Source organism: Idiotropiscis lumnitzeri, chromosome 9 (assembly GCF_059441095.1).
Source record: "Idiotropiscis lumnitzeri isolate Australia: NSW breed Sydney's pygmy pipehorse chromosome 9, RoL_Ilum_1.0, whole genome shotgun sequence".
Lineage (NCBI taxonomy): Eukaryota > Metazoa > Chordata > Actinopteri > Syngnathiformes > Syngnathidae > Idiotropiscis > Idiotropiscis lumnitzeri.
Genome location: NC_142399.1, coordinates 8,122,282 through 8,147,463, shown reverse-complemented (window position 1 = coordinate 8,147,463; position 25,182 = coordinate 8,122,282). Strand labels below are relative to the sequence as shown.

Sequence of the window (25,182 nt, the reverse complement as noted above, 5' to 3'; positions counted from 1 at the left end):
TTAGGACCCAACAAGGACCCCAATTTTTAAAAGATGTCCTGGAAGATGCCGGTTCCATTTCCCAGACACCTCATTTTTTTTAAATGATGCATTTCACCATGAACGTATGTCAAATAAAACAAATTTGAACTCAGGATAAAGCTAACATTAAGCTAAAGCTGAAGTGAGACTGTTTTTTTCTTTTTTCAGCCATGCATTCTCAAATGCCTTCCCTGCGAGTGACCTGACCAGCAGCATTACAACGCCCATATGATTCATTTCTAATGTCAATATTTTTTATTTATGCCAATTATTTTGTACATGTCCTTTAATTACAAATGTGTCTTTCCAAAATTGCCACAGAAATACAAAAAAAAAGACATTTTCCAACCAGTTTGAAATGAACACCACAGTTGTGGGAATTCAGTGAAGTTAGTCATTACCACAGAATTTAAACAGTGTTTCTTCACAAATGTTACCAAATAAAACAATCTTGAAGAGGCTGATATGAACAATTGGCGGGTCCAAAGCTAAGGCACAGCGCTACGGTACACTAACATTAAACAAAACCCTAACCACTAACTCTAACCCCCCTAACCCCCCCCCCCCCCCACCTCCTACCTAAACCCTAAACCTTACTCTAACCCTCATCCTCCTAACTTTAAACCCCCTAACCCTAAACCCTAACCCTTACCCTAACCAATAGCTCGAAACGTAACCCATAATCCTAACTCTAACCCACAACCCTCACCCTAAACCCTAACCCTGAACCCTTACCATAATCCCTAATCCTAACCCCCAAACCCTATCCCAAACCCTAACCCTAATTCTAACCGCCCAACCCCAACCCTAACCCTAAACCTAACCCCTAACCCGAACCCTAACTCTAAACCATAACTCCTCATCCCTAACCCTAACCACAAACCTAACCCCTAAACCCTAACCCTAATTATTTATTTAAGATTACAATTTTATTAGGGGCCCAGAAGGCCCTTATTGATCAAGGGCACCTAGAATCCTTCTCCTCATCCCCCCTTTTCGACGCCCCTGCCCTCCATCATTAAATTGCCCATCCCTGACTCAAAGAAAAGTGCATCCAAATCTGAGAGGCAAGAGGGGGAGGAGCTCTCTTGCAATCTCCGACCACCCTCCCCTTTTTCGTCCAGCCCACCCCAACAACACAGACGCTACATTGAGCGGAGGAAACGGAAAAGACGAAATACTCGAGAAGACTGCTATTCATTTAAAACCACCTCGAAAAGAACCCAGAGTTCCTTCTTTTTTCTCTCCACTCTTTTACCGGGCAGTGGCTTGCTTGTTCGTCCGTCCGTTGGCCTCCGATTTTTGCCGACTTTTTTTGGTCCAAACTTTCCAGCTGTTTGCAGCTGGCTGAACGCACCCGCCCTGCTCGGGAACAAGGCGCTCGTCGGAGGAGGAGGAAGAGGGGATTGCGAGCAAGAGAAACAGGGAGAATAGAAGCGATGGCACCCCAGCAAGCGCAGTCGCAGGTGAGGCAGCACATGGCCAAATTCCTCCGGAGCTTCCCAGGGGTCACCCGCCTCCTGCAGATCGTCTTCGGCGCCGGCTTGTGGGTCACCATCGCCGCCAACAAGTACGAGGGCTCCATCCATTTCGTCCTCTTCGTGGCGGTCCTCTTCTGGCTCCTGTGCTTGGGCCTCTTCTTTGTCACGCTGCTGGACAAGCAGGACGCCGTGCCGGTGTTCGGTGGCCCCCGTTGGCTGTGCAGCAACCTGGCGCTCGACGTGGCGGCCGCCGCGCTCTACCTGCCCGCCGTGGGAGTCATGGTGTACAAGACGGATCGCAATTCCTACTGCAACCTGGAGCAGTACAAGCATTTCTGTTTGTACAAGGTCTACCTGACGGCCGCCGTGTTCGCCTGCCTGTGCTGCCTGGCCTTCCTGCTCTCGGTGGTCTACGGGGCCTGCAGGAAGAGCCGAGGGGAGCAAACGGTCATCTGAGACTAGCAACTTTTATTTTTTGTATTTTTATTATTACTTTTTTTTAACCACAACAAGATGAGGAAGAGTTAACTTCACTGGATTTATTTTAATCCATCACATGAAAATGTCTACAGTGTTTAAAGCAAGGGGTGGGTAAACCTACGGTTGGTGGGCCAGACAGGGCCCCCAGGAATGTTTTTTTACGAGATTCACTAACTCAATTTTCCCACATACGAAATTAATTGAAATGCTGTCTGCTCCAGCCACAGTAAAAATGACAAAAGAAAAGAAAAAAAAAATCTGTTTTCATGAAGTGTAATTACTTGGGCCGAATCGATTTCCGAATGTCGTATTTGTCTATGTAGGAATGTAAATCTGAATAAAGAGAAAATGGCATGAATCGGCACATAATCTGCCCAAAAGCGTGAATATTGGACAATTAATTCGGTTAGATTCAGTCATTTCTTCATGCATTATTATAGAATTCATGTGTTGGTATGGCTTTAAAGGGCGTGGCCTAGTGAGTGACATCAAGAGCTTTAGTTGGGTTGGCCGCTAAGTGTGTGTGTGTGTGTGTATTTGCGTGTGAGTTGACCCGACTTTGGCTCTCCTCATGCATATGCAACGGCATTACGGCATCTTAATTGCGTCAAATTTTGGCTTGCACCGCAAAGCGAAAACTTGACGAGTGATGTCTTAAAACTTCAAATACTCAAGTAAAGTAAGGTACCACTGAATTTTATTGAAGAAATAATGGCTCCAAACAAAAATGTCATAAAAAAGTGGATGCACGGGTCAGTTATTGTTAGCCTAATAGCATAATTATCAAAGTTGTTTACTCTCACGTGCCAGTCTGCTCGCTAGAAATTGTATTGTTGTTGTTTTTTTATGTTTGTCTACAAAATTTGAACCCAGGCAACTGGACTCCTTTTTGTTGGTTGAATTTCTTGTGTGTTTTATTTTTTTTATTGTTTTCTTAAGCGGTTCATAAAATGCAGAGCAATTATGCTATTAGGCTAATATTGTGTACCTTCTGCCATCTAGTGGGAAAGCATTTCACTCTGCAATTGTTGCTAACCAACGAAAACAAACAAAACAATTAAAGACGTGTAATGAAAAAAAATATATAAAAGCCACATGTAATCCACAAACGCTTACAAAGCTTCTCGGGAAAAGGTGCCCCGCCCCTATTTTTGAAGGCGCTTATTCGTCCAGACAAGTGGACTGTTTTCATGATTCCACAAAAGGATGCTAACTTTTTTTTTTGTCAGGTATGTACAGGGGGTACTCGGTTTACAGCAGAGTTCAGCAACGTAAAAAGTCATAAATACGTTAAATTTTTGTTAGAAAACAACACAGCTTTGTTTAAGACTAAATTGCTATTTGATGCGAATGCGAGCATGAATGTTTTTTTTTTGCTGTTTCAGATGTGATTGGTTGCCAACCAGTCCTGGGTGTCCGATCGCTCTTACCCCAAAGTCACGGAAATATAGAATGTGACGATATATTTTTTTTACACGACTGCGCTAACTACTTCATTGTGTGGCATTTGTAACCTCATAATGTCATATCGGTATATATTCATATCAAAAACACGCTCTACGCTTTATGTATAAAATAATCAAATGGAATAACAGTGATTATGTCGCCATATTTTCTTAATCTGCGCGCCATTCGTAACCTCAATGCGGTAAACGGACCACCCCCTGTACTTTTTTTCATCTGTTTTGTCACTGCCTTAGGGAACATTTTCTCATAGATTATGAGTGGTTCAAACACAGAGTTTATTATCTCCATGATCTTTTATTTAGTTTACACTTGTTTTTCTTTACTGACACCTTACCAACTCGCAATGGAGGTACGACTTTTTCAACTGTTTTCTCAGTGCCTTCTGTCACAATGCTGTACACGCGTACCCCAAACGTATGGATGTGATTGTTGCCACGAGTGTATTTAACAAACAAAAGTGCTTTTATCATCAAGCCAAAGATCCAAAAGTGCAAGAATAAAGAGCAGTAAGAGTACAGGCGATTTTGTTTCTTTTTGTTGTTGTTGTTTTCACAAAGTCATACCGAGCGAGCTCGGGACACTTTGGTCGCGTTGCCCCAAATGAAACACAGATTTTTTGGAAAGATTTGCGTCAGAAGCCCACACAAGCAACTTTCTATCGGGAGATTAAAAGCCGTAGCCCATCAGCAGGCATCATTTATACGCTCGGGACACATGAAAGGACCTCAAAACTATCTCTAAGAGTGTCTAGATGATAGCAAGCGTGTGTGTGCTGTGTCTATGCGTGTGTGTGTGTGATTATCTGGGAAAGGGGGCCTGTTCATACCGGAACAGTCTGTTGGGGGCTGCGGAGGTGGGCTGATGTGCGGCCAATGAAAACGGAGGATGATTCAATGTCTCAGCCTTTTCCAGTCATCTGCGAGCAAGTTGTGCGACTGCTAAATTTGGGGGTGCCATTAAAGCCTCTTGTTTATACAGCGGTTTGACTTCCAAAATGTACTAATCCCAAAGCGACTCAGGGCACCCGCCATTCGAAGGAATACGGACCACCCTGACCCATAAATAGTGAAAATAAATAATTGACAACCATTATTAATGTGGTGAAAATAGATACAGTGAGTGTGTGTGTGTGTATATATATATATATATATATATATATATTTTATATATATATATATTATTTTTTTTTGGAGGGGGGTCCTCTTTTTTTAAACCATAGGGGGCAGTATAATAAATACATACAGATATAAACAAAGAAGACGGTTACAGCTGTTCCATAAAATGCGTTGTTTTTCGCCGTGGATAATGAATATATTTCTGTGAATATTGTCAAATATTCTTTCTACGTGTCGCTGCACCATTTGTTCGAATGTCCGTTGCGTAAAAGCTTATGTTTTCATTTGCCCATCTATGGCGTTTTGCGTAGGTATAGCGAGGTCTGCCTCAAAGTGAGGAGATCCAGGTTTTAATCTGCATTGGAAGAAGAGTTGGAATTATCCAATTTGTTTTCCATTTAAGTTGCTCAAACAGCATTTTTAATTTATTTATTCAGTCATTTGTATTTTAATATAATTACAACGTTGTAGATTATATCAGTTACGCTGATTATTATACCCTAAGGGAAAATTAAATTTACACTATGAATTTACACTGTATATGTGAATTGTTGTCCATGTACATGTCAATAATTTATTTTGTACAGTTGCTTCAATTTAAATGACAGGTTCAGACCCCCCAAAATACAAGTTGTGGTTTTTTTTTGTTTTTTTTTACAGTTTATGTGCCCTGGCAACCAGTCCTGGGTGTAGCCGGCAACTCACCCCGACTGAGATAGGCTCCAGCTTACCCATAAAGAGGACAAGCACTCGAAAATGGAATGACAGACAAAATAAAGTAAAAGTGCTCATTATTGCAGAGCAACACTCTGCAGGGCGGCAAGTTGGAGCGTAAGGGTTAATGCCTGACCATCTGCAGGAGCAGGCTGTACATCTTGCACTTCTAAGAGCTAACCACCCACCCCCCTCTTTCGCTCTCTTTCCGCCTTGTGGGACTTTCTTGCAATGAAGTGTCCACAGGTCCACGCCTTTAGGAGAAGTCGCACACTGCGGAACATGCAGCCAAATGAACACGTTTGGAATGTTATGAGGGTGTCACAGTTATGATGAAGAGGAGGAGGATTCCTCACGTCATATGTTTGCCACGTCAACAGGCCCAACCCTGTTGTGTCCACATCTGCTCAGATTTCCAATATGTGATTTTGAATTCAATTTACATACTCAGGCTTTCAATATTCTTTAGTAATTGTTTTTTCACCGACTTGTCAACATATGTTCACTAATTAAATTCTGAATCTGCCCACTCTTTTCACACATCCGGTTTTCATAATAATATTATTAATAATAATATAATCTAAATAATATGTGTTCTAGCAGTATATTTTGTAATATTTTAATAAAAGGTTAGGTTCAGCAACAGGTGGATTTTTTTTTTTTATGTGTGAAACTTCCTAACTATAAGTTATAATGCATGCTAAAATCCATCTTGCGCAGGCTTTTATAGAATTCCAAAACAAAAATGAAAAAATCTCAAAAAGCCTGGAAAAAAGTAGACATGAGTCAAAAATACACAGACCTGGGCACTTGACCCTTTAATGCCGGTCAGTTCCAGCCTTGACATTCTGGCCTTATTTAAAAAAAAAAAATGTTGGTTGTTTTAAATACACAATATATAATACTATTTTTTTTTTATCTTTAGTTTGACGATGTACTTCAAGTTGCTATAAACACTAAAACCCAAAATTATATACGATGGAGGCAATGAGCATCTACATTTCTCCACCAGTTGCACAACACATGAACAGTCCGCCCATTCAGTAGTAGTTGTCGTCTGGGAGGGAAAAAAGCTGCTGTAAAGCCACAAAAAAAAGGGGGAAAAAAGCTCTCACCATGTTCAGGAACTATAAACTGAAACACACTACAAAGCCTCACTCTGTGCCAGTCCATGGTTTACACAGACAGGAAGTGTCAATCTGCGGTTCCTCCTGGAAGTTTTGAGCACAGTTTCTTTTTTTTCTCTCCGTCACGACTCGCCCTCCCTCTCCATTCACTTGTTCACTGTGTGCTTTTCCCCATGCCCTCCTCTTCCTCTGTCTCTGCAGTGGAATGTGCATCGCTGCGGTATGCACTGCGAGAGCGCGGTTAACGGGCCGCTGAGCTGTGTGAGCTCTGTCTGTGTTTTCATGTTTTTGTAGGTGTGAGGGAAATAAAAGTAGGTGTCAGCGGGAAAAAAAACAGAGAAGAGATGGAGACACTAGGAGAGGAGAAAGTGCCGTCCTTCACTTTGGGTGTGGAGAAGAATGACAGGGTACTTCCTATTATTAACAGCTGCTGATTCATTTGACTGGCTGAGTCTGTGAAGTGCCCATTACCGGGATGACGTGCACGTTTTTTAATTTTAGAGCTGCTCGCAAGCGATTATTTTAATTATTGATGTTACAAGTGAGTGTCTGAGCAAGAGCTGTGGTCGACAGCAGCGTCTGCATGAGTCTGCACACTGTGTTTATGTGTTCACTGCTGAAAAGTGCATTTGGCTCTCCTTTCCCGCTTGTGAGGGCATTATTATTATTATTATTATTTATTGTATTAACCCATTAAAAGATATACTATGGCAGGCATGGCTTTTTTTTTTAAATACATATATTGCAAACCACTGTTTATATTTAGTTGGTCTCTTCCTGTACCTTGTGTTACCAGTGCCATTATCTGTTCTGACATTTTTCTACATCATCTTGAGAAGTTCACCAACCTGCTTTCTCCAGCGTTGACCCCACCTTTCCTGCTTGTCTGACCTCTCCAGATATGTTCCATCATGCTGCTGTTTGCTATCGAGGTGGCATGTTAGGGTGTTACAGAATGCGTGTTTCCTCCTTTATTTCATCTTTCCTAATTACAATATTAATATTCATTGAACGTATTATACACATTGCTGTGCTATAAAAAAATATATTTGATAGGGGGCGCCGTTTTGTTGTATAATCCAGCAATGTGAAGAAAATTGAATACGTTAAACATTCACTAAATTACACATAAAGGTGTTTTACGTTAAACTTTACTTCCGGCATCTGTATGTGTAATTTGTAATTATCAATATGATTTTTATATTGTACTGTAATTCCTGTTTTATTAACAGACCATTTGTATTTATTTATTTAGCTACAGCCATTTTGTTGTTGGGGGCATTTGAATCACGTCACGTAATATTGCATAGGAGTTTTTAATTTATTTTCTGTTTATTTTGTAAGTAACTACTGTATGGGCAAAGGTACAGAATGAAGGTCAGGAAACGCCCACCGCCGTCATTGGTGGAAAAAGAGGAAAGGTCATCATTTACTTGAATCTTATTGGATAACAAAACCCGGAAGCGAGGCGGTGACCAATAGACTGCATAAAAGTCTTCACCGGGCTGAAGTGAACTACACCAGCGTAATCGTCGCTATAACCTCCGTCAAGACTTAAAATTCTCTCTCGGAGTGATTTTTTTTCTTCGACGTAAGTATCTTTTTTGATCGATAATGGCCGCATACAAGCTGGTGCTGATCCGCCACGGCGAGAGCAACTGGAACCAGGAGAATCGCTTCTGCGGCTGGTTTGATGCTGATTTGAGCGAGACGGGGGAGAAGGAGGCAAGGAGAGGTGGACAGGCCCTGAAAGGTGAGCGGCGATTACAAATAATAATAATTATATTTCTAATCATACAAAAAGGCAACCGTTGCATAATTGCATCTCCACCTCCCCTGCTCACCCCAACCACGTGACATCAAGATGCAGATGTGTAGCATTTGGTTGGAAGTAATTAAATATAAATATCAAGTTACTGACCAGTGACCACATTTCCCTTTTTGTCGCCAAATTGTAAAAAAAAAAGATGCTCTGGCAGACGACTATTGCAGTGGTGCACGCTGCTGCAGTTCACGTAGACAGCGCGGGTTTTTGTCACCCCTGTTGTGCAGAGGTGAATATATCCAGGGGCATCTCGTCTTATTATATAACCCTCTCCGATCCAAGAGCATGCTTCAACAGGCTTTTACTTCACTGTGGTAACAACACATTTTCATTCTCATTTAAAATGGGGGAAAAACAAGCTGCACTCAACAAGTGGAGACATGGTGACTTTGCCAAATAGAATTGAAAGAGAAGAGCAAATCTCACCATAGCGTTCTAAAAACCTTATTGGAACTGTTATAACATAACCCTAAAAAATTCCATCCACATACATAATATAACAGCGATACCATGACTCACAAGGTTGAATTAGTTCAGTCACTGCCATATATTCTTTATCCTCTGCGAAGGACAACGTTTTTGTAGCCAACAAAAACAAATGACATAACTAAAAGTAAAATTTAACTCTCATCTGGAAATTGTAGTTTAGTTTTACTTTATTACACAATACTTATTGTTTTTTTTCCATCTTGTACTCAGCAAATACTCCATATAAAATAAAAACTAATACTAATTCTAATTCTAAGTAAACTAAAATATAGCATTTTCATAAAAATAAAAACTAACTAAATAAAAAAAAACTAAACAAAATAACATAAAAACTCACTGTAATGAAAATTCAAAGCTATTATGTAAAGAACGCCGATTATTATTCCAGTTTAATGAGGACGTGACTGTCTCCAAGTGTACTGTAGCCACATCAGTATTAAACTGCCCCGTGAGCCAAAGCGCACAGACCAGAAGGAACAAAAGAATGCGCTTTGAATTTAACCTGAAAATGTGGCAAAATCTGTTTAATTCTTTATATTCTATTCAATCATGTCATTACTGTCTGTTTTTATAAAGTAAAATGTGTTGAGTGTTGTTTTTCTCTTGAAAAAAAACACAATCTGTACCCATGATATTATCACAAAAAATAATATTAATAAAGCATTTTACTCAGACAAGTCTAAAAACATTGTCTTTTGTTCTCCAACTCCCCAGAGGCCAACTTCCAATTCGACATCTGCTACACCTCAGTGCTGAAAAGGGCCATCCGAACTCTGTGGCTGGCCCTGGATGCCATCGACCAAATGTGGCTGCCCGTGCACCGCACCTGGCGACTCAACGAGCGCCACTACGGCGGCCTGACGGGCCTCAATAAGGCCGAGACTGCCGCCAAGCACGGCGAGGCCCAGGTGAAGATCTGGAGGCGCTCCTTCGATGTGCCCCCTCCCCCCATGGGCCCTGAGCATGACTTTGATGCAGTCATCAGCAAGGTGAGAGTGGGATGCAAACAGCCAAGTAGGGTTCAACTTTTGGTTTGTGAGGCAAGAGTACACGTTGAGCAACACAGTTGCGTTAACCTTAACAATAGAAGAGACTTTACCTTGACGGTTCAGCTCAGCGACAGATAAGTGAAATCAGCAGTAACGTGACCTGTTACGCTTTAGCTGCCACAGTCTGAATGGTATTACCTAATAGCGTGTGCGAGGAGTTAATATATGACTGCAAAGAATGGGTTAAAGGTCAGCTTCCAGTCAAACTGGAGACCTAGTGAACACAACTCGTCAGTGGTGGCAGCTAAAAAAGCACAAATACTTATTGTGTACTTTACTTCGGTATTTAGTTTTCTGATGATGTTAGACAACTCGCTACATTTGGAAAAATTTGTACTCGAGCCCGACCGATTAATCGGTCGATATTTTCCATCCATTATCTGAGCCGCTTATCCTTATATAAATAGCGCTTTTAAAATCTGCAATTTTACACATTATGACATAAAGATGATAATAACATTCAAACATCCATCCCAGCCCAAAAAAAATGCAATCTTTTATAAAGTTCAACAAATATTAAGGGATAAAAAAAATTGTAAAACAGTCAAGTGTTATGGCTTTAATTCATATCATAGGGAATAAACAGGCACTTATTTTCTTCATTATATAGTTTCAAAATTAATCGTCCGATTAATTAGTTATCATTTTACCCTGCCAAATATCTGCATCCGGCTAAAAAGAAAAAATCCATATTGGTTGTGTTCTAGTTAGCTTTACTTGGCCTGTTTTGTTGCCGCGCATCCACAAGGTCCTTATTTGTGATGTTATCATTGTCATCGCACGGACCACAAAAAAGTTTTGTGTTCAATATATTTATTGCCGTTTAAACAATACAAGAAAATTTGAAAATTCAAAAGAATATAACATAAGAGACCATTTTGTTAAAGTGTCTGTACATAGTGTTACAATGAACTAATTAACATATCTAATAAACTTCAATTATCTCCTGTTGCTCTTTGACATATCCAAACCTGGTCTGGAGACAAAGTTGGAATCGGTAAATTTCTTTAAAGGGAACAAGACCGGGGTCACAAAGACGCTAACGTTAGGTGGTTTCACTGTAATTTTTTGACATTTCATTGGTTCCGGGTGCAGGATCGGCGCTACGCGGACCTGACTAAGGATCAGCTTCCCACCTGTGAGAGCCTCAAGGACACCATTGCACGCGCGTTGCCCTTTTGGAATGAGGAGATCGCCCCGCAGATTAAACAGGGGAAGCGAGTGCTCATCGCTGCGCACGGAAACAGCCTGAGGGGCATCGTGAAGCACCTGGAGGGTGGGTGAAGATGTGCTGCCTTACACCTTTCGTTGAGGATTCTTTTTTTTTTTTGTCCTTTGAGCCGTCGCTTGCACATTTTTGTTTTCTTAGCGATAGCAGAAAACTTAACAATAAGTAGATGTTGAAAAATTCTTGCCAAAAAAAAAAGAGGCCATGTGCTTCTCCAAGATTACTGTAAAACTAAACGCAAAACAAAAACAACATGGTGAATTCAATCAAACCATGTAACGTTGCCTTACGATAATCCGCTATCTTAATCCACTTTGTGGACCAAACCACACCACGTAACGTATGAAAGGTTGCTACCTTAATGCTAACAAATGATGCAAAACCCCACAGAGATGCTAACGTAACTAGCATTATTGTCAGAGTAGTTATAACCACAGGGACAATGACGATTCGGCAGCAGCCCAGCTAACTGACATGCCTAGGTGGCGGCCATGTTGAGAGGGTCAAGGCAATTTGAACTTGATCATTTCTCAACCGATTTTCATGAGGTTTATTTTTTTTCTTCATGCCAAAGCATGTACTATCATCCATTTTTGAAAAGAAAGATTTTTTTTTTCATTATCACTTTAATAATTGTATAATGTGCGCAATCAGAACGTGCTGGCACCTGTGCCACTCCTAGCTTAGCGTCTGTAGTGTCGTATCTAGCTATGTTCATATCTGTGTGTACAACCCTTTACACATTGGATATTCGAACACAAATGATGCAGCAGCATAGGAGACAGTCACTATAACAGTAAAAAAAAATCTTCATTCACATTCTTCGTCCTCTGCAAAGAGTAGCATTATTACTGCAGATTCATGATCTTACTGAGCTGACACAAGCCCATTTTCTTCATGACAAATGTGTATTTTTTATGCACCCAAGTGGCAGAAGCGCAAACACCAGCACGAGCAGCAAAATGCCAATGAAAGTTAAAGCATGAACTCATGATGCAAAAAATGTTGACTTCTTTACATTGTAATTATGTATGCTATGCTTATATGAAATACAGAACTGTAGACTCATGTGGTCACAATGGAAATAAACTTCTTAGTTATGGCACCACTTCACACGATTAAAGAATTTAAAGAGAAACATTCTCAAAAAAAAAAAAATAAACCCACCACAATATCAATTGATCTTTTTGTGCCGCTCTCCTTGCAGGAATGTCAGACGCGGCCATCATGGAACTCAACCTGCCCACCGGAATTCCCATCCTGTACGAATTGGACAAGAACCTGAAGCCTGTTAAGCCTATGCAGTTCCTGGGAGACGAGGAGACCGTTCGCAAAGCAATGGAGGCCGTTGCCGCTCAAGGCAAGGCGAAGAAATAAAAGACCCGGAAGGCAAAGAACAAGTCTCTCAAATGTCATTGTGTGTCTAGTTGGAACACTGTAATTAATACTCCTGTGCTCGGGAATTAAGTAAATACAAGGTTGTTCAGACTGGACTGTACATAAAAGGCCGAATAATATTGAAAAATTCAAATGTATTATACATGATGTAACTAATGATTAATTAAATAGATGTTTGAACATCATTCGATTACACTGTGTGTGTTTTATGTTTTCATTCATAAATGATGTCTGTATGGATTTTGATTTTGACATTGTTGTCATTGTAGGACCATTAGAATGCAAAAGTTGAAGTCTACATTGAGAATGGGTGAATTTGATGACATCACTCCCTCATTTTAATGACTTATATCACTATTCAGAGCTTTATTTGCAGAAATGTAAAAAGGGTTAACATACCAACAAAGTACTATTGCTTTTTTGGTCTCTTATTTTTTTAAGAGCTGTTTTTGGCCATTGCAATAATAAACTGGTTTATCTTTATTAACTACCGTTTAACACCCAAACTGTCTTTAAATGTGCGTCACACTATTCATTTTTTTTCGTTGTTTTTACTGTTGCGTCTGGAATGCTGTCCTATGGTGAATGTGAGTCTTGCACCGCTAGTAACAACGCTGTACTAGTTACTAAATCAATAGTCCATAATAAAAAATCCCGTTTTCTCTGTTAAATTTTGGATTTGTCAACCGTTTGTCTACCAAGTGTTGCCATTCTTTCAAGCGTAATGTCATTGACTAAAATTGAAAGTAAATCTGTTCCGCTTCACTGTCTTCCTTATGTTTTTTATTTAACCATTGTGGGGTTTAAGTTGAGATAGAGGCGAGGGAGTAGTGTGTACTTTATTAATTCTGTTGGTAACAATTAAGATTCCTGTTTTGCCTGAAGTCAGCTGGGATTCTTTTACTTTAATGTGCAATAAATTCCAATTAAATTATTATGTACAGTTTCCCCCTCTTTTTAAATACTGTATATATGTAAACTGCTACAGGGCTTACAATAAATGAAACAAAATTTTAAAAACTTAAATATACTTTTTACGAATTAAAACCCTGTTTCATTTTTTATTAATCGGCTTTCTATGCTACAATATTTTAATGTTGGTCATAAAAGTGGCACTTGGAGAGTATTTCTTTGCAGCGCTATAAATAATGGATGGTTAGATATTCATCTAGCCTATCCTAAAGTAGTTTCTTTGGTTGATTTTTTTATTACATATTAATTATTGGCACCTACCAAATACAGAAATATAATCTAACAAGAACGATTTAAAAACAAACTAAATTGGATCTAGATGAATTTCAAAACAAAAAACATGAATAAGAAAATCAATAGTGACAAAAATATGATCTGAAAAACGATCAAATATACAGTAACCGTGGTTAAATTGCAGTACGTATCTTCGCCTGCAGAGAGCAGCATTGGATCACCAGGCCCTTCGTCTGCCAGCATTTCGTCAGCACACGAAGCGAGAACGAAAATCCGAAGAAGACGAAAACCTGGAAAAAACTCCAAGGCCCATAATGCAATGCGTGCCAAGTAGCTATGAGACGACTTCGGGCGGGTGATGGTTGGATTACTACAGTTACCTTCGCGTCTGCAGCCGTTGACACATGAAGATAACGAAGGACTACTTTACCCTCAAGATGAAAAATGGAGCAGAAAATAACGGCGATGCTTGGTGAGTTAGCGTGCGGACTTTTCTTAACCGCCGATGTAACTCCAGCGTGAGAGCGTTTCCTAGCTTAAGCTAGCTTCAAGGAACACTTACCCCGTTGCAGATGCACATTATTTCTCATACGAGGTGTGTGGCGAATTTATGGATTAACAAAATGTTTTTTTATCATGACTGAATCATGAAGTTCACAAAAGTTGGCGGTTGAATGTTCGCAGTGGGTCCTGGGCTTGGTGCTTGTGTTTTATTTTGAACGCCGAATCTGGTTTGTGTTCGGTATTTACTTGACAATCACGACAAACGCTTCAAAACATTTGCAGTTGCACGGGCGGTTGTTGTCGTCGCACGCCGTGATTGGCCAGGTAAGACTGTAGCAACATGGCGGATGCGCTGGCGTCTTGTGACGTTCGATGCGTTACGCGCTAGATGTCCAATTGCCACTGGATAGTGGACCATTGCTTTTCGCGAATTTGCATTTACCTTCTTGTTTTCCCCTGATCAACTCATCTAAATTTTTATTTATAGAGCACTTTATTACTGCATACAAAGTGTTGTAATCACGCAATAACAGAACAAAACAATAAATGAATCATTACATAAAAATATTAATGATTGCAAAACACTAAAACAATGCAGCTCAGACCTGGGTTGCACGCCAGAGATGGCTCTATTTATTGCACTTCATCCGCTTGCTCAAATTAAACACAACTTAAGATGCTTATTTTGGCTTTTGATTGCTTCTTCACACAGCCGAGCGTATCGCATCTGTGTTTTTGCCCTTTTTGCCCACTTGAAGTCTCTCTCACTCGTACGCAATAGTATTACAAGATTTCATTCTGCTCTAAATGCAAGAGTATTAATTATTGTAGAAATGTAGAAAAAATACAGACAATGTCCAAAAACAGACAATGTCCAAAGTGATGGAGCCGTTTTAGACTTCATGTGATGTGTGTACTGCAAAGCAAAACTGGCTTACCACATCAGATCTGTGCTCGCGAACACCATATCGGTGTTAGATAAATTAATAAAGCCAATTTATTATAGCCTATCACAACAAAGTAAAACATATTGTAAGAACCCGACAAGTGGTCAAGGTGTACTTTGTCACTTTATTGAACAAATGGTATCAAAAGAAACCCATAATAAGCTGATTCATATATAAGTTGCTCCAGCTGCCACTGATGCCCAGAAGTCGTTCAACGCGCCAACTGGCTAACTTTTAACTAACATGAACTATTAACAGCCAACTCTACTCTGATTTCCTAATTTCCACTTTACTTACAAGATCAGGCCCGCCACACACACTCAAAATCGCAGCTAATACAGTGTTGAATGTGAGAGTCCTGCCTCCTAAGTGACCCGAGAGAATAATTGCAAGTCTCATGCACATTTGTTATTTTAGTTTGTGTTGGTTTTATTTAGTAATGCAAAGGCTAATTGCTGCAGCTCCAATTGTGACTTCACAACACTGTGTTTAGGTCTGTTACATCCGTATGTGAACGCAAACTAATGACCACTTTGTCATGTTTTCTTTCTTTTTTAACTGTCCTACTTTTTTGGTAATAAATCATTGCTAAACCACTTTTTTATGTTTGCAGGAAAGTTAAGAATGCAGACTACTATTCCCTGAGGATTAAAGGTTGGTCAAAGAAATACACATATGGATTGCTGTTTCTTCCCTGAAAATATTTTCTTTACAAATTGCATTTTGGACAACAAGTAGCAGCCAGTGAACACATTTTCAAACAACAGGCTTCACTTTTGTTGTTATTATTTTCATCCAAATTGTGTTATTCCTGGCTGCCAGGATGGCCGAGTGGTCTAAGGCGCCGCGTTCAGGACCCAGTCTCCCCAGGAGGCCTGGGTTCGAATCTCAAATTTTGGCTGCCAGGATGGCCGAGTGGTCTAAGGCGCCGCGTTTCGGTCCCAGTCTCCCCAGGAGGCCTGGGTTCGAATCTCGAATTTCCCCATTGTGGGACTAATAAAGGGAATCTTATCTTATTGAAATTTTTGGGGCACCCTCTTGTATATTTGAACACAAGTACAACACAACTTTTTTTTGTAAGAAGTGATAATAAAACATTCCTCACAGGCATATATTCTTTATCTTCTCCCCCCAAAAAACTAATATTCCATCTTAATTGCAAGTCTTTTGACCTCCAGTGCTCTCCTACAGTACTTCTTGAAAAGCATGGGCAGTATATAATTCCAAAATATAGTATATTGTGTTTTACAATAATTCTGAGCTATACTTATAAATTTGTAAGTACCCGTAGCTGAAAAAGCAAAGTGTGTGGGGTCTCTATCACAAGATTGCACGAGTGCAGTCAATAAATGTTCTGCCACTGTAGCATTCAGTGCTTTTTGTCAGTGACCACATGGAGCCCCCCCCCCCCCCCCCCCCAAACACCATTTCATATGTTTTTTTTTTTTTTCTTCTTCCAGAAACTCCAATGAAACCCTCTCAGATAGCGAATCGTCTTGTAGCTCCGCCCAGGAGAATGTTGCCGCTCCTCAGCCCCGACCTATGCCAGCACTACGGCCCGCCTTCGCCATACCTGCCGTCCTACCGTCAGACGCCTGTTTGCTCACCAGAGTCGCACCGCAAGAGGATGTCCGGGCTGCCACTGAGCCCTGCGCGCCGCCCCCAACCCCCCCTTGCTGCATCCACGGTTGCCAAGAAACACGACGGGGCGCGAGACCGTCTGAACAATATTGCCCACGTCGAAACTCCTCATCCCAAGAAGGATTTAAGCACTCAATTTCTCTCAGTTCACAATGGGAGCGAGCATAAGTCTGTGGCATCGTTGGACTCGGGAAGAAGTACCTCTGGACAAAGAGTACAGTCAACGACGGTACACTATATCATATGAACTGATAAGTGTAGTTCTGGCTTGTTACAGTAACATTTCGGGAATTTATCTCTTCCAAAAAAAAAAAAAAATGTTGTATTTGCTCTTTTAGGAACGTTTGGAGACACCTTCAAGTAAAAAATCTATTCCAGGTAATATTTCAGATTTCTGTGGTTTTTAAAAAGGACCCAGCTCTGCCACTATTAACTCATTCACTGCCATTGACGGCGATAGAAGTCAAAAAGTATATTCATTTTACCTGGGCTGGCAGTAAATGATGTCATCAATCATTTTTGGAATTACCCAAATTGAGAGGAGGAGCTTTATTTAGTCAGGCCTTAGCATTGTCTAATGGAAAACAAAATTCTTTGCCGCCATCTTGTGGTATCGCTAAGCAATAACAAATCAACGTTGTCTGCGTCAATTCCTACGCCTTTTCTGCAGGGCTTGGTCCCTATCCACAGTGAATAGTGGGACAGGGGATCACTTTATGAACAGTTGAAAATGTAAATACTGTTTACGTACCACAAACTGATTCCAAAAAAATTGTCTTGGAACGTCACTTTTAAAAATATTTTTTGGGAATTTTTTATCAGCGAGCTTCAGGCCGTCAATTGTTTTATGTAGACTCATCACATCTGACCAATGAAACTGTGCAGTGTTTTTTTTTGTAACCTCATCTTAAAATGTCTTGGCCCTGCTGTCCATTTGAAAATCGAGCACAAAGGTGTGACCACCTTATTTACATTATTAAAATAGACGAGACTTTTTGTGCCACCTCTATCGTAAAAGAAATGTGTGATTTTGTTTGTCTTCAGCCGCGAACTTGGAACACTCCTCTCAGAAGCGGCGCCAAGACAGCGACGGCAGCATCAAGAAGCCTTGTGTCCGACTCGAGCCTCCAAAGCCGCCGCCGAAGACTCCTCCTCGGACGTCCCCGGCCTCAGCGTCCTTGTTGAAGCAGCCTGAAATTCCGAATGAACGGTCAACATGCTCAAATTCATCGCCCAAATCCAAGCCCGCCCAGTTGCCCTGCACGTCGTCTAAACCAACTGCGAATAAACAACCTTTTTTAGGGGCGAGGCAGCTCAGAATACATTCTAGTCACGGTAACATGATCCATTTGGGATCCCCTTCCAACGACAAGGAAGACGATTTCAAAACAACAAGTGAAGGATGCGACAAAAGCGAAAAAGCAAATGCTAACGCCCACCCAAGACACATGAGCCCACCTCACTTCAGCCCTCCTCGGCAATCCCAACACAGTTCCTCAGAGTCCTCTGTCAGGACTCCAAAACGCAAGTCTCACGATATTCGACATGAATCATCATCCAGGTTAAATTGTTCTCCGGTCACTCCTCCGGCCAAACGGAACAAACCGCACCAATGTCAGCGGACCATTCCCAATGACTGCGATGAGTTGTTCACCCCAGACGTCATCGTTAGCGCTGCACGCAAAATCACCAAGACTAAAACGGATGAGGAGACGGAGAAAAAAACGCCGGGCTACAGCGCCGCCGTCCAAAGCTCTGAGAACTCTTCTAGCAAGGGTAAAGATTCTGCAGTCGCTACTTCCGCCCAAGTCCCCAGCTCGTTAAAACACTTACACATTTCCTTGCCATCCGTGTCGTTAGTAAGGCTAAATATAGAGTCCTTGTACTCCGTAGGTGGTAAATCCAAAGACAGCGCTGTCCCTCCGTCACGTAGGCGCTGGACTCATGAGAACCGTAAACATGGCAACGAAAACAAAGCCGAGCAGCTTTCCCCGGCCGGTCGGTCCCATTGCCCTCGCGTCAACAGAAGCGAAGGGCGCACATCACACGCGGACAAAGCGGATTCTCTGGACGAGGACCTGGACCTGAGCCTGGGTATTGCTTTGGATTTGGACTCAAGCCAAACATCCGAAAGCAGTGAGGAGGAGCAGCTGCTGTCCCTGCAGGAGATCATGAATCACGTTCGCAAGAGTCCAGCTGCACCGGACAAGGGCGCCGCCTTGTTGCAGCCGAGCACACCTGGAAGAGGTTCCAGTAATGCCTTTAAAGCTGTAAGAGCCCCCCCCCCCCTTTTTTTTTTTTTTTTTTAAACTAGCACATTTTTTTCATGTGAGTGGTCATACCTTGACAGGAGCGCGCCATTTTTTTTTATTTACTTTTTTTTTTCTAACTTTACTGGCAAGCTTCAGATTAGGTTTGAACAATTTTAAAAGGTAATCGAATTGTGATTTTTTTTTTTCCTCAATATTGCGATAGTTATTTAATGTGATTATTATTCTGGTTTTTTTTTACAAATATCTGCATTAAAGTGAACAAGATTACATTTATTACACATAAATTTTTTGGTCTTATAGGTTTGGGTTGTGCTACAATAAAGCCAAATAAACCGTAATGTGAAAGAGTTTGTCTAGGAATATACACACAGGCACACACACAGTGGGGCAAAAAAAAGTACTTAGTCATCCACCAGTTGCACAAGTTCTCACATTTAAAAAGATGAAGTAGCCCTGTAATTTTCAGGATAAGTATACCTCAACTATGAGAGGTAAAATGAGAAAATCACATTGTCTGATGTTCATTACATCTTCTCTTGTGTTATTTTTTTAAGTTACAGCAGCGCTATTTGCCTTTTTTTTTTTTTTTTAAACATATGGTTGGGGACTGGGACGGATTTATACAATACAATACAGCTTTATTTAAATAGCCCGTTTCACAACAGCTGGATATCATTTCAATGGGAAAATGACGTTTCTATATGAGCAAATTGAGGTTATGGGGCAAATTAAAATGAGTAAAGATCGCGCTGTCCAGTATTTGGATTACTTACGTTTGTATTCTGCTGCAGCCAACCGCGTCGCGAAGCTCCTACAGGAACAGCCTATACCAGATGCTGAAAGAGATAGACAGCCAAAAGAAGTAAGCACCGCTTGAATGTTTTGCGACTTCTTTTTAGAAATAGAGTGTTGACATCTCGTCACCATGATTTGTGTTCCTACAGGGCAAAAGAGAACGAGGCGCAGCTTCGTACTTCGTGCAACGAGGAGCTGTTGAGCGCAGCGGAATACCACGAGGAGGAGAACCGCGACGAGGGCTCCAGCGAACGACAGTACGAGGCACTCGACTCACACTAGTCGCTTTTTCGCATCCCGTCAAAGCTTTTTCTCTCTCTCTCATGTGGGTCAGTCAGTTGTGATGGGTTCCTGCTCACACGCAATCTAAAAATAAATTGGTGACCAAAACGCAGCAAAGCACTGAAACATTTCATTTTATGGTCATCGTTGTAATTTTTTTTTCCCCTCCAGGGAATTCCTACAGCGCTACTCACTGGAGTCCAGTGCCATCAGAGAGGTGCCTCCCGGAGAAGTGGTGTTCCACCTTGACAAATTAGGCCAGATCTTCAATCAGGATTCGCTGCAGCTCAGACGATGCGCAGTCAAACCACAGAGCGCAGCGCAGAAAACGCTTCTTTGGTGAGTTGGCTTTTAGCAGTCGAATATTTGGAAACATCTTCCTCTTCCACTGGTCTGCGGCTCATTAAAAGACGCAAAGAGGTTCAAGCCACAAACCCTTGGATGGATCAAAACTGTGAACTGAAAGTGGCTGCAGGTCATAAAGCATCACCAAGATGACTGAGAAGTGCAAAGCTGTTATCTGTGTAAAAGGAGCCTACTTTGAAGATTCTAAATTATAAAAGCTTCTGGTTTGATTAAGTCATTTACTCCCATTGACGGCTAAAGACGTCAAAGATCCTTTTTTTTTTTTTTTTTTTACTCGCGGGTAGTGAATGAGTTAACATTTACCAAATAATAACATCAATATTTCTTGAATATTAATCTACAATTCAGGAAATGTTCAATCAATGAAACGTCACGTAATTAGGAGGTTGTCTCGCAATGCTGGTGTGAGTTGTATCAAACAACTTCTACATGTCCTCATTCCTCACCGCCAGTCTTGCGGGAAATCTCGTGTTAATCCTCGCCAACTGGGATAGCCAAATCTAACGAGACTAACCACTATGTTCATTCACCATCAGCTAATTTTCATTCTGTCCGACCCGCCTCGTGATTTTTTTTTTTTCGGGGGTCACTGGCTCAATCCAATTTTGATTACCACATTTATTTGACGTGCTACATCGTTAATTATTGCACATTCTGTTCTCTTTGGCCAGGTCCAGCCCGGCTCAGCTAAGATTGCACGTGAATATCGGCTTGTTCCAGGAAGCTTACTGTTCTCAGTCACCCTGTCCGACTCAAGTCACCCATTTCCTATTCAAGGTCGGCCCTCTCGCCCGCTGCCAATGATTCGATGAAACACTCAAGCACCAAGTCATAGTTTTATTTCTTCTTGTCAGATGATGTCGGTGCATTCTGAGAGAATGTTGTCAGAAAAGATGCTGCTGGCTCTCTGTGACATCGCCAGCTCGGCTGCCTATAATATCGGTCAGTACTTTTCCCAAATTGTTGGAAAATTTCAATTGTAATAAGAATTTATGGGAGTTGGTAGTTTGTATAGATATCTGCAAATGACAAAGCATTGTTGATACGTTTCCAAATCTCCATCTTATAACTTCCCATGGCCTGAAATTTACCAGACATTTCATTTTTTCTACCCACAATCACTGTACGCCGTTTTCATGTTCTGAAGTGATGTCGCCTCCTTTCTCAGTGAAAAACAAAAGCCGTGCGTTTACCGTGTGGGTGCCCGCGTTGGCTGACTTAACCTTGGTGCTGATGAACATGGGCGTCGCATTCGTGACTCTGTTCCCGTTTGACAATTTGCAGCCTGCGTTCACCGAGGGAGATTTGCTGTAAGTTGTGTTCTTTATCACAAATACTCTTTTTGAAATCTTGCTCTTGAATATACAGACACTTTCACCTCGGGGTTTACTCACTTTTGTTGCCACCGGTTTTGACATTAAAGCCTGTGTTCCATTTTGATAGGACAAAAATGATATTTTATATGGTCGTATCTTCAGTGTTGTGCCATTAAGTTGGATATAATAAACTATTCAGAAAAATATGAGGTGTACTAACTTTTGGAAGATACCGTGTGTTTTTTGAAACAGGAAGAATGTCTACATTCAAAGTGAATGCCCCCCACGCAACAAGGAATGCAACTCGTTCCCAGAGCACAACTGTAACAACATCTTTAAGGTGATAAGAGAAGAGAGGATTCACTTCAAATACTGTCCTTGACAAAAAAGCAGCACACGGCTTATTTTCTCCTTTTCCTCCAGTACCTGTCCTACTGCCTGAGCGTGTGTCCAAAGGTGTACAGCGACTATGAGCTGCACTTGTTGCTGACAGTGATGGCTCGAGTGGCTCTGGACACTCACTTCATCTCCTTGGCCGGTGTGGAGATTAACACGCTGCTCACAAAGATAGTGTGGAACTTCAGAGACTGGGACGGAATGGTCAGTTGTACACTTGCTGTAACAAAACAGCTTAGCTGTTCAGTTTGCTAGCTGCATGCTAATTAGCGTCGATGTTGCGGCGCTTTGATGTGGTCTAGCTCCCCAGAATCTGCCAGACCCTCACGGACCTGACAAATGACCACCACAACATGTGCCTTCTGGTTCAACTGCTGCCTGACAACACTCGGGGAAAGTAAGAAAGTTTGTTCGTAGAAGCTTAATTCTGAGATAATGCAGTCCATTAACTTTTTTTTTTTTTTCCCCCTACCTATAGATGCCTGCGACAGCATCTTAGTCTCTCGATGATCTCAAAACTCCTAGACGGAACGAGTAGATACCGACCAACCGGAAGTGAAATTAAGGTTGCTATTAGTCGTCTTTAATTTCAGCGGAAATTTGTGTCGTGTTCAATGTCGTCAGTAATCCGCCGTTCTGTCCTGCGCGTAGCTCGCCGCTCTCAGGCCGTACGTGCCCGCGATGGAACCGTCCTCCCTCCGCCGTTTGATACTGAACACCACCAGCGTTAGTACCATAGAGGAGGATGTGCTGCTTCTGGATCAGCAGGTAAGTGTTTTTACTTGCATTCTTGGTTCGGGAAACAATTTCCAATATTTTTGTTTTCTTTTACTGACTTTAGAAACATACTTTTATTACTTAACTTTTAAAATGTTTTGAAACGTGTTTAATTGCTGTCAGTGTACGTTCCTTTTGGTCAGCTTTTATTTTGTCTGCTTTTGTTTCGGATTTTTGTTTTGTGCTGTGTTTGAAAATGTCTTTTGTAAATAAAGCTGCACAAGGCACACATCCCAGAATGAGCCACACAATGAATGATGCACAAACGATTTAATTCTCAGACTCGTAATTATGTTATTACGATACACCTAAAATCCATTAAACAATTCCTTAATATGTCCTCTTCAAAATGTTTGCGTTCCAGTCCTACTACCTCTGCTACAGCCTTCTGACCTTGACCAACGAAGCCTCCAATTTCCACTTCTTCCCGAGCTATCAGAAGGTGCGAGCATTGCTACATTTGAGTTTCAATATTGCAGTCACACCGACATGCCCCCGCTTTGTTTCGTCTTGCCTCAGGAGCATCTGCTGACGCTCTGCTCGGATCTCAGAGCGCACGTCATGTGTCACATCAGAGAGAGCGAGAAGTGTCTCTATAGGAGTAAGGTGAGCTTTGTGACGGTCGTGTTTGATACTTATTGAGTCCCACAATTTGTCATTAACATGCTACTCCGCGTTAATACTGATGCTTGTCGCACTCATGTCTGCACCTCCACCCTCCAGGTGAAGGATCTGCTGACCAGGATGTACACCAAGTGGCGGATGGTCCTCCAGCGCCTCCAGCCTCTCCATGTAAACCTGTCGCATGCTCTTACATGACATTTACTCCGTTTCGTTATATAGTTGTGGATTGATTTTATAATCGATTAGTTGTCAATGAATTTTGATACCTCTAATTAGGAACTGCAGAATCAAACAATGCTGAGATAGACTGGTAGTGGGCGTGGCTCTGTTTTTATGTAAATGACACTTTTCGGCGAACTCAATTGTTGCCTCTGTCTTATTTGACAAGAGACCAAAAATTGCGCTTCACTTCTTTCATTTTACAAATTGAAAAAAAATAATACTACTACAAACACAATTCTCATTGTCTCTCACACAGTCGAAGCTTTGTGACTACTGGAGGCCCTCTTCTGTGGGAACCTTGACATGCAGCCAAAAGGAGAGCGAAGGATCCGGTGGGCGTCGCACGGACAGTGAGAATGCAGAAGAAAAAGTGAAAAAGGAGGGGGCGAGCAAATTGAGCATCGATTTCACCTCCCCTCAGGAGGAAGCGCCGAGCGCTGAAACTATAGCAACTAGTCAGAATCTTGAACCACTTGATGCACAAGCAAATAGTTAACACACACGGAGGACTGTGAAGCTTTCCCAGAAGCATGAAAAAAAATCATTTTAATATTACGTTATGGGTCATTTCCCTTCACGTTATTACTCAATTTGCACTGTTTAGCCTGGACGATTAATGTCCGCACTGCACATTGGCTTCCCACAATATTAGATACAGTAACGGCATGCAGTATTATATTTTTGTGGGTTATTCTGGATTTCAGTGTTCTCATTACAATGTGCAGGCGTACCTAAGGATTTGTACAGTTCATGGCGTTTTGTTAACTCAGGAAGTATGTTTACTGTGATGCGTGTTTTTTATACTGCGTTTGAATAGTCTGGTTACAATGCGTTTGTACTATTGTGGGACCTTTTTATTTGTCACAAATATTTGCTCCTAAAAGGAATAGAAAGAAATTCAGATTTATTTTCCTGAAAGTGGAAATAATTTAAATTTGGTCGATATCACCGCTTGTCAGTTAAATGTGGATCTTTGACATGTCATCATAACACTCAGACTGACCCTAAAACTGCTACAAATACAGAATTGTGTTCACTAAAGAAAAGAGACGTTGCTTGTTATGTGTACGACTATTGCTTTGTTAACTGTACAGTTTTGCTGTTAATGTACACTCCGGGGCCTTAAACTCTATTTATATTGATCATGATGCTGTTTTTTTTTTTCAAAGAGTATTTGTTGTCAGATAACTGAAAATAAACTGTTGCCAAAAAAAAGATTCAGTGACATTCCAATCAAGCCTTACAAGTACAGTCCTGCCAATATTATCAGCAGAAACAAATTAGTGTTCACAAGATTGTTGAAACAATGTTACATTTTAGGCAGTGAAAGACTGTCTTCCTCAATGTTTGTTTCTATTGTGTTTCCCAACTTTGAGTGGAGGCACGTGTACAGTATTACATGGGGAGTAAAAAAACAAAGCAAATACAAAGCTTTTCAA

The 25,182-nt window shown here is 41.2% G+C and overlaps 3 protein-coding genes across 3 annotated transcripts; all 3 read left to right on the top strand.

The window, feature by feature from the left end:
* Positions 1-1,147: 1,147 nt before the first annotated feature.
* Positions 1,148-3,960, top strand: marveld1 (MARVEL domain containing 1). Its single transcript, XM_088304944.1, has one exon. It carries the CDS (start codon positions 1,461-1,463, stop codon positions 1,956-1,958), a length of 498 nt encoding a protein of 165 aa, XP_088161070.1. The 5' UTR covers positions 1,148-1,460; the 3' UTR covers positions 1,959-3,960.
* A 3,923-nt stretch (positions 3,961-7,883) lies between these two features.
* On the top strand, positions 7,884-12,579 carry LOC148330105 (phosphoglycerate mutase 1-like). Its single transcript, XM_088305449.1, has 4 exons — positions 7,884-8,158; positions 9,434-9,708; positions 10,864-11,044; positions 12,204-12,579. The coding sequence occupies exons 1-4, from the start codon at positions 8,020-8,022 to the stop codon at positions 12,371-12,373; spliced, it is 765 nt and encodes a 254-aa protein (XP_088161575.1). The 5' UTR covers positions 7,884-8,019; the 3' UTR covers positions 12,374-12,579.
* A 1,331-nt stretch (positions 12,580-13,910) lies between these two features.
* slf2 (SMC5/6 complex localization factor 2) lies at positions 13,911-24,960 on the top strand. Its single transcript, XM_088304582.1, has 20 exons — positions 13,911-14,072; positions 15,665-15,705; positions 16,512-16,921; positions 17,031-17,070; positions 17,737-18,962; positions 19,757-19,827; positions 19,910-20,017; positions 20,214-20,381; positions 21,080-21,185; positions 21,263-21,350; positions 21,577-21,718; positions 21,977-22,064; positions 22,148-22,324; positions 22,423-22,517; positions 22,599-22,686; positions 22,772-22,888; positions 23,262-23,339; positions 23,417-23,503; positions 23,621-23,689; positions 24,000-24,960. The coding sequence occupies exons 1-20, from the start codon at positions 14,005-14,007 to the stop codon at positions 24,237-24,239; spliced, it is 3,507 nt and encodes a 1,168-aa protein (XP_088160708.1). The 5' UTR covers positions 13,911-14,004; the 3' UTR covers positions 24,240-24,960.
* Positions 24,961-25,182: the final 222 nt, after the last annotated feature.